Source organism: Octopus bimaculoides, chromosome 21, assembly GCF_001194135.2.
Source record: "Octopus bimaculoides isolate UCB-OBI-ISO-001 chromosome 21, ASM119413v2, whole genome shotgun sequence".
Classification (NCBI taxonomy): Eukaryota; Metazoa; Mollusca; class Cephalopoda; order Octopoda; family Octopodidae; genus Octopus; species Octopus bimaculoides.
Window position 1 is genome coordinate 8,176,178 of NC_069001.1, and position 10,133 is coordinate 8,186,310.

Consider the following 10,133-nt stretch of genomic DNA (forward strand, 5'->3'; position numbering starts at 1 on the left):
TATATATATATATATATATATATGTATATATATATATATATATGTATGTATGTATGATTACGATACTTGACCGGCATAATGGCTGATAATTATTATCGAAACTGCGGCTGGAATCATGAAGTCAGCTTCGTTGTTTCTGTCTGTTAAGACGTAAATTTACCTTTATACACGAAGAAGTTTTAATAACTACACGAAGCAGAACAACATTGAAAAACCCAATCTAGCAAGGAGATCATTTTCCTTTGTCGATGTTTCTTAAAAGTGGTAAGTTTACGGAAATTTCTGTGAATAATAGAATTATGTTGCCTTCGAAGATGCTGTGATTATAGAGAAGTGAAATCCCATAACACTTAGAAGAAATATCTATATGTCCTAACTTTTTTGTGTAGGATGTTACTTTTTGAAAATTCGAGATGACTGTTACATGTGATATATAACAAGATATAGATACGGCACCAAGAGCAGACTGTCCACTGTACATAGTTTCGAATTTTACTCTTTTAGGGTAATTTCTAACATTCGCACCAGGACTTATATTTTGGGAAGTGCGAAGTGAATTAAATATACTTCAGTGGATTAGTATTTCTTTGATCAAATCCAGAAGTATGAAATTTATATATAATCTTACTGATAACAGAACTTATAATGGTCAAACTAAAGCGTTAACATAGGCATGTAACAAAATACCAATTCTGTTATCCACCACCCCTGTCAATGCAAACATGTACACACATCCCATAAATAGTAGAGAGTACTTCAGTGGGATCTTTTTTAAAACGGGGGCCACATTTTTCATTAACGAAACACTTTGAAACTTGGAACACTGGTAGAATGTGTCATATAAAACATCTTTTTCTCTTAGTCTTCTTAAAAAAAAAAAAAGAAATCCATAAATTATTCCATGTTAAAGTTGTCGTATTTCTGTAATTTCAACCAATCACTGACGTCCATTCAGCCGATATACATTAAGTGCCGACTACATAAACAAACGATTCTGAAACAATTAATCCTAACCCTAGGGTTAGGGTTAAAGCAAATTTAAAATGAAAAAAGCAAATAAAACGAAGAATCGTTTGTTTATGTAGTCGGCACTTAATGTATATCGGCTGAGTGGACGTCAGTGATTGGTTGAAATTATCGAAATAAGACAATTTTTTACATGAAATAAATTCGAATACAAAAATATTTTTCTGTTCTATAACACAAAATAGATAAATATACGAAGTTTGAAAGTCTTTCTGTACCAAAAACACTACGTAAAACATTAATGAAAAATGTGGCCCCCGTTTTAAAAAAGATCCCTTCAGTGTATAAAGCGAAAAGTCCCGTTATCTTTGTTCCTCTACACGCAGATGATGTATTGGCACAGCTGTAATCTATTGAACTGAATATACTAAATATTTTAGGCAGACAAACAATGGGATAAATTGTAATATCGAAGCTGACTGGCAGGATTTGAACTCTGATCATTAATAAACGAAATTAATTACTACTCGGCGCGTTAGCATCCGTGAATAAATTGTGTCAAGATAATCCTTTCTACTAAAAGCACAAGGCCTGAAATTTGGAGGAGGGGTAAGTCGATTACATCGACCCTAGTATTCAACTGGTACTTACTTTGTCGACTCCGCTAGCTAGTCGTGACTAGTCGATCCTACGACTAACTAGCGCGTCATGCGCAAAACATGCATGAGGGTTTTTCTAAACAAAGTAAATAATTTTTTTAAAACAAAATAAATAAATTATACACTACCTGTTTTTGGTAAAGGATCCATTAAAAAGTCGGTCTTTCAAAATCTACTGTTGTTCAATAGTATCAGTACATGAAGGACATTACAAGTAATTATCTTTTGCGTAACTCCTACCAAATTGGTGGACTTGGGCACATCGTAGAAATAGATGAATCCATGATGTGCAAGCGCAAATACAACGGAGGATGGGATAGAGAGGATAAAAATAGGTTCTTCTGAAAAACCAAAATACACCCTGGAAGAACGTAAAACGACGTTTTAAGAGTAAGATGGGGAAGATTCAACAAAAAAATATTATTTACTTTGTTATAAAAAAAAAAACCCTCTACATGTTTTGCGCATTCACGCTAGAAAGTCATTGTAAGATCAACTAGTCACGATTAGTTAGCGCGGATACGCGAGTGCGCACACCGGGACCACTCTTCTTGAATAGTACCAAGTAAAGTTGACCCTGGTGGAATTCGAAATCAGAACGTAAAAACGAATGCAATGCCACTAAGCATTTTGTCCAACGTGCTAACGGTTCTGCTAGTTCGCCGCCAGAACACGGCCAATAATTTTACGGAGAGAAGGAGCTTTATGCTAGTTGAGTGTTAAAATATAAAGGAAAGGGCTAAAGCAGAACAGGTTTCTTATTGTAGAGGAGCTACATGGTTTCTCACATTTTAGAAGAGAGAGTGGGGATGATCAGGATACAGCTGGGAAGAGACAAAAAATAGTGGTGTTGAGATGTGTAGGGGGACCCACAAGGCACAAGGTGAGTAGAAGTGAGTGGGGACAGAGAAACTGGGAGTGTGGTTGAGTAGAGAGTGCAAGCGAATAGGGGAGTGATGTGTGTGTGTGAATGTAATAAATGAAGAATATGGGTGGAGAGGACAGCATAAGGATGAAGGAAGGACATCAAGTAAAATGGTTCTGAGCAATGAGAAAGATTAGGTTAGTGGTGTCAAAGAAAAGCTACAGTTAGAAAGATATGATGTGTAGAGGATGTCTTGAAGAGGAAACTGGTTATGCATATATATATTTATATATATGCACAGCATATGGAGTTGATACCTCCTCTATTGTACAGTTCATAAGTCTTCTCAGTAAGGATTAGTTTAGAACTAAAAAATAACTGATCTTCCTAGCAAGATCAGTTGCTCAGTCAGCTAGAAATAACAATCATGTATATTGTAGTTCTAGAGGTTCACAACTTGAGAGAAGGACAAGATGATCATGGCTGAAGACTTCATGGTAAAGGTTTACATCTACTGTTCACCAGTATAGAAATGTAGTGAAATTTCCTCTGTTTAATCAATGTTTTTTTAAAGTTCTATCTATATCTAATACTGTTTCTTTATTATTTCAGAATATCGGATGACTTTGACATAAGTTTTTACATGAGATGCATCATCAATGTTTATCATCTTTTAAAGACTTGAGGAAGTTGTTATACAAAACAGATATAACCCATTTTTATATAAATCTGTAGAAGAATCAGTTTGGAAAACTTCTGCAGGTTGGAATTATTACCGATATTCTTTTACCTCACCGTCTTGAATGGACATAAGATAATTAAATATAAACATAGTTACAAAACATCAGCATCTTCTGGTATCAACAAAATATCACAGTTGATTGAAATATAGCAGAAATACTAAAAATTGAAAAAAAGAAATATATCTATGTATTGTGGTGAAAATAAGAAAAATTATGGAAAATGAATCCTGAAAGGATTGATTCTGATGGGATGCTGAAAGTAGATGGGGAAACATTATACAACTGTGATGTCTGTAAAAAGTCATTCTCTCAGAAGGATAACCTGACTTCTCATAAATGTATTCATAGAGGAGAAAAACCAAATCACCGTGGTAACTCACTCTCTCAAGTAACTACGAACAAAAGTATTTATGCAGAAGAGAAATCATATCCCTGTGATGAGTCATTCTCTCAAAGATCTAGTTTATCTAGTCACAAATATATTCATACAGAAGAAAGACCATTTCACTGTGATATCTGTGGTAAATCATTCTCTCAAACACGAAGATTAACAACTCACAAACGCATTCATACAGGAGAAAGACCATATAATTGTAATATCTGTGATAAATCATTCTCTCAAACAAGTAACTTGACTACTCACATACGCATTCATACAGGTGAGAAACCATTTTACTGTGATATCTGTGGTAAATCATTCTCTGCGAAATGTATCTTAACTAAACACAGGCGTATTCATACAGGAGAGAAGCCCTATCACTGTAATATCTGCGGTAAATCCTTCTCTACAAGTAGTGACCTAACTAAACACATACGCATTCATACAGGGGAGAAACCATATCACTGTGATATCTGTGGTAAATCATTCAGTGAAACAGGTCACTTAACTACTCACAAATTTATTCATACAGGAGAAAAACCATATCAGTGTGATATCTGTAATAAATCATTCTCTGAAAAATATAAATTAACTCGACACAAGAATATTCACACTGGAGAGAAGACTTATCCATGTGATATCTGTGGTAAATCATTCATTCTAAGAAGTCATTTGACTACTCACAAACGCATTCATACAGGAGAGAAGCCCTTTCACTGTGATATCTGTGGTAAAGCATTCTCTCAAATAAGTGAATTATCTTCTCACAAACGTATCCATACAGGAGAGAAGCCATATCACTGTGATATCTGTGGTAATTCATTCTCTCATGGACATACTTTAACTAACCACAAACGCATTCACACCGGAGATAAACCATACCATTGTGATGTCTGTGGTACTTCCTTCTCTCAAACTGGTAACTTAACAAGACACAAACGCATTCATACAGGAGAGAAACTATACAATTGTGATATCTGTAGTAAATCATTCTCCCATGTAACTTCATTGACTAACCACAGGCATATTCATACAGCAGAGAAAGATTAACTACAAATATCAATGATATTTATGGTTAATCTTTCTGAGAAATGTTACTTGTCTATATATGTCTGCATTATATAAACATTATATACTTCCAGAAAGTAAAAAAGATATTTATTTGGAGTTATGGGTAAATAACTGAGAAATGTATTATTGTCATAAATTAAGCATATCATTGTACAGTTATTTTGCTAGAAATATAAATAAAAGAAGGGATAGGTTGCAGGCTTAATTGTACTGGTGTCAGACATCAAATAAATGTTCCCTAAAACAATCAGATTGCTGCCAGCCATTTTCATCAATATATATATATAATACTCTGTTTAATGCAATAGATGATGTTTTATTGAGTACAGGTAAAGTAACCAGTAACCTGGAAGTTTACGCTAAGTCTATGGAAGGTGGTGATGTTCTACAAAAGGAACAGATGTTGCTGTAGGAGTACACAGAGGGTTCAAGTTAAGTATGCAAAAGGATAAAGGAGCTGGGAATTAGAGGGTTATGCAGATTTGTCATTCTGTTTGAAAAGAGGAAGAGAGGGCATTCAGTAAAAGTGCAGAAAGTGATGGGATCAGGTTGAAAGAGACAAGTTCTGTAAGATAGTATGCTAAATGATGTGGAAGGTAGTTGGTTGTAGGGCAGAGGCACAGAAAGGAGCAACAGTATGCAACCTCAGAAGCTGGTTGAAGATAACCATGTAGAACGTAGTGAACTATGTGGGGTCATCAAGCATCAAAGGTGGGAAGGCAGAATCATTGTAAGGATGGAGTGAAGTGAAATCAAGGTAAGAGTGGGTATTGAGGTTGTAAAAGATAAAATTGGACAAGTTGGAGGTGGCAATAGAAAAGATTCAATAAGTTATCAGGTGGGAGAGATGAAGAAAGTAAAAACTAGAGCAGAGTGGAAGGGGTTAAAAGCAACGAAGATGAGTTGTTCATGGGTAAAGGAGTTGGCTCTGATGCCATTGTCATTTTTGTATGTTGTTTGGGGTTGAACATGTCTCTTGTAAAGAATATTAATACATTTCTCAAATCTTTTGTGATCTCAATGGCATGGTACTAATTTCAGAGGTGAAGAATTTAGCCAAAGTCATTTGCCATTTAGAGCTCTCATATTTCTAAATGTGGCCCAGTATAGTGACTGAGTTAATTATACTCGGCCTAAACTGTTTTATAGTCTCTGCATTGGCCTCCTTCAGCAAATATATACCTTCTGCCTTACACCAATATTCTACTAGAGGCTCTTCACGCCACAGCTATTGGAGTAGGACAAAGAGCTTTTGCAGACGATTGCTATATTTATAAACTTTATATGAGACACCATCACCTCCTGGGGCACTCTTAGCTCTAGCTTTCCTTACGAAATCATTCACCTCTCACTCCCTTCAATATCAGGTTCTGAGAGATGATTTAGCCAATGTAGAGGTGGCAGTGTGGATCACTGTAGGTTTTTTTGATATGAGCATCCAATTCTTTTGTGCACGATAAAGAGCCACTCTTCAGTCCAGTGAACAGCTTCTTAGTAAACCCATACGGGTCCTTCAGAAACTGCCCCCCGAGTCCTTTTATTCTCTTATTGGCGGATATGTCGTTGCACATAACAACATTTCCTTTTCAAATCGTTATACAGCAGCAGCGAGGCCAGGTTTTTCATCTTTTGCAGCACATTTCCATCGCTTTCTTAGGTTGGTCTTTTCCTTCCTCAACTGTTTCATTTTCCTGATCCTCCTGCTTGGTCCACACTTTCCTTTCACTAATTCAATATTCTCTTTCACTCCAAATAATTCCTTTCCTGTATCGTAAATTGAGCTTGTTAATTTTCCCAGTTTCTCCACTGTAGATCCTGTCATTTTATAAAGAGCTCGACATACCTTGTTTTCAAACTCTTTATATTTTCCTTTCTCATTAGCAGTAGGCCACAAGACCTCAGTTTCCTCCGAGTACAATCTGATGCACCAGTTTCATAACTTGCAGTTTCCTGACGGGAAGAGGTCTTTGCTGTAACATCTATCAATCCACTGTGGTTTGAGTCCGGGGATAATTTGCCACATGTTTTACAATCAGATGATCCACACTGCTCTGTCTTCTTCTCACAAGTCTTTCCCTGATGTATCTTCAAGCCTCTCACAGTTGCAAAGTGTCGAACTTCTTCCAGTAGTTTGTAAAAATAAGTTTATCTCCACCTTCAATTGCTTTCATAAATTGTTAGACATGCTTTTAAGCTTCTTTGTGTAGAACAGTACAGTTAGTGGGAGCAGTATGAATCTAATTTTCTATGTATTCTAAGAAACCATCACTAAGGATTGAACCTATGCTGCTACACCTTTGTAGGTAAAGAAATGAAGTACTAATGTATCATGATCAGTTTGTTCAGACGATTATCAATTAAGAACAAAGAATGATTTGTATTTTCAGTAAGGTAAAAACTATTTTAAGGGGCAGGGTATGACCTGGAACAATAATCTTTTCTACTCTAGGCACAAGGCCCGAAATTTTTAGGGAGGGAGCCAGTCGATTAGATCAACCCCAGTACACAACTAGTACTTAAATTATCGACTCTGAAAGGATAAATGGCGAAGTCAACCTTGGCAGAATTTGAACTCAGAGCATAAAGACAGACGAAATACTGCTGGGCATTTCACCTGACATGCTAACGTTTCTGCTAGCTCGTCACTTTGGTACCTGGAACAATAATGAGAAAATATTTTATGTGATTCTTACTCTTTCACTGAAAGTGGAGGCTGCCTTGAGATTTCTGGACACTTTCCAGGTTTTAGCATCCAGAGGCTGCCACAAGATTTTTTTTTTGTAGTGCACTTGGACACTGTACAAAACAAGTTTATTATTATTTTATATATATCAATAATTATACAATATTGCTATATATACACATCATCTTCTTTCACTAATAAGAGGTCCCACCTACTGGATTGCTTACCTAGTACTCAATCTTAATTTTTTCAACCTGGGATCAATTCCATTAAAAATGTGGAGTTATGCCATAGAGGCAACCAGGCATCATACCTCTACATCTCTTCTCTAACCAGGTTTCATCATAACCTTTCAACCATATCCAATGGCTGGCTCTCTTAACTGTTAACTAAATCTCTTTCAAAACAGTTAACTTGACGATGATTCACACCAATTTATAACAACCATCCTCTAATTCTAATTACAATACAATCCTTACATCCAAATACAACAAGAATGTGTTCTGCACTCCAACTAATATCTTTACAAATTTCTAGTAGCATTCTATAACACTCATCTTTCCTAAACAGTGCAACAATCAATATTGTCCTCGTGTGGAACAGTTAAATCAACAAAATGCACTCTAGATCAAAATGCTATATCAGAATTCTCATTGTTGGTTTTGGAAAGAGGCGTTCACATTCTGAAAGATTTGCTGCCTCCTTCCAAACCCCATCTCAGTTCTAGTCGTTGAGAGCTTTCACTTTCTGTTTTGGGTAACCATCTTGACCCTGTCGCACATGTGTCATAAACCATTTACTGCCATTCTTCTTCAGCTTCTTGCTGCCATTGATCATTTCCATCTACTTCTTAGCAGCACTATAAAGAATTTTGAGAACTTCAAGGTGTCTCCATGTATACCTTTCTGCTATGATGGAGTGATGCTAGAGCTGTGAAATATTGCATGCATTAATCGACACTTATTGTTTCTTTCCAGGTAAACTGACGTCTGACTGTTTAAAGGAAGACTTCAAAAGTAACTAGACTTCTCTTGGAAATCGACATTTGGTATCATGATCATATCAAGTACCTGCAGAAAAAGGGTTTTGCCCCCTAGGTCATTTCATGTTGACATGGTTGCTACATTAGGAGATGATGCACCAGATTTATCAACATGAAAACGTGGGCATCTGAATTTAGGAGAAGGGTGAGTTTTGAAGATGACCCAAGGACTGGACGGCCTGCAACTGCCACCATTGATCGTGTTCACCACGTGGTGACGGATGACAGACGATTGACTATAAATCAAATGCCAGTGTTATTAGCATATCCCCGTGAGAGAGTTGAGAATATTCTGCACAGTGAACATGGCATGACGAAGGTCTCTCTTCGGTGAGCGCCACGTCTTCCGACACCTGAACAAAAGCGCTCCATTACGGGAAAATCTGATATTGTTTGAATTAGATCCGGCTGGTTTCCTTGGACGTTTCCTAACCCATGTTGAGTGTTGGATTCATCATTTCGCTCCGATTTATTGCTATTTGCTCAATAATCATTTTCTACTCGACCGAGTGGTGGTGGAGCATGATTGTGTATTTAGAATACAAACGTACAATGCAAAGTATAGAAAATAAATAGGTGAAGTAACCACCGGATGGGGGTGGTCACGGTACAAAAACTCAGCCGTCAGACAAAGAAAACGTAGTAAACAGATATTTCTTTCCAAAATTCACACTTAACTAAAATTTGAATATATCTCGCGATGAACCCTACGTTCTGCGTTTTAAAACCATGTACCAATTCGAATATCTTAAAATAATAACGGGCTCTGTAGTAACAGATAGTTTACTTAGCCACATAACAAAATACAATAAACTGTAGACGATAATTCATCGAAAGAATAGGGGATGTAATGAAAGTTATTTTTCCTTACATATGTGATTTTAAATACGCATGTTCAACAAGCGTGTCTTCCGTTTCCGTTTTGAATCCATCTTGATGTTTTAGCTCGAATTATTTCTGTCATCTCCCACACACAAACAAAAACGTATCAAAGTACTTTAGAAAACATTTCTGTAAGTATTAAAGATCGACATTATTCAGTCACGAAAAAAAAAAGCACTCTTATGCATGTGAGTCCAGTTTCGAAACAAAATGAATAGATTCGTTTTTCGTTTCACAACCAACAATTTCGCTTTTTCAGACTTCATATTTTTAATAACAAAAACCTTCAACAAATGTTATAAGGTTTCGTTACTTCTGTTTCTTTTAACATTTATAAAGAAAAAAAGTCGAAACGAGTTATTGAAATAACTTTTAAAGGCTAAGGTTATGTATAAACAGTAAAATTACTTAGATCCTTGCCTTACTTCTGGAATTTTGGAAAAGCTCTATTTTATCTTTATATTTATGGATCTGTTTTGGGCATAACTACAGGGTTTTACCCCCCAGACTTTGGGAGGTCATAACTTTCAGAAAAATGAATATTTTTAAATGAAATTTTCTATGCATATAGTATTTACTATGTAGAATCCGAATATACAAAAATGGGGGTGGGGGACAATTTTCGGAAATTCCAACAGAGTCCACTTAAATTCTTCTTAACTTCCAGGAAAATTAATATTTTTTCGTGAAATTTTCTACAAATATACCTTGATGTATGTACATTTCGAGCATGTAGGAATTTTGAAGGAAACAACTGCAGGTTATTTTTGAGAAGCGTTCCCCACTCAGTGGTGTTTCGGAGCAAGTCGTCCATATTTGTTTCATTTTTCTCTATTATGTGCG

General features: G+C 36.1%; 1 protein-coding gene across 1 annotated transcript in view; it reads left to right on the plus strand.

Moving 5' to 3' along the window:
• Positions 1-46: 46 nt before the first annotated feature.
• LOC106879301 (zinc finger protein OZF) overlaps positions 47-10,133 on the plus strand; it is a 13,465-nt gene continuing 3,378 nt past the window's right edge. The window contains exons 1-2 of the mRNA XM_052975370.1: positions 47-264; positions 3,103-4,111. Coding sequence (XP_052831330.1) covers positions 3,454-4,111 — 658 coding nt within the window. The 5' untranslated portion in view covers positions 47-264; positions 3,103-3,453. The remainder of the gene's footprint in view (positions 265-3,102; positions 4,112-10,133) is intronic.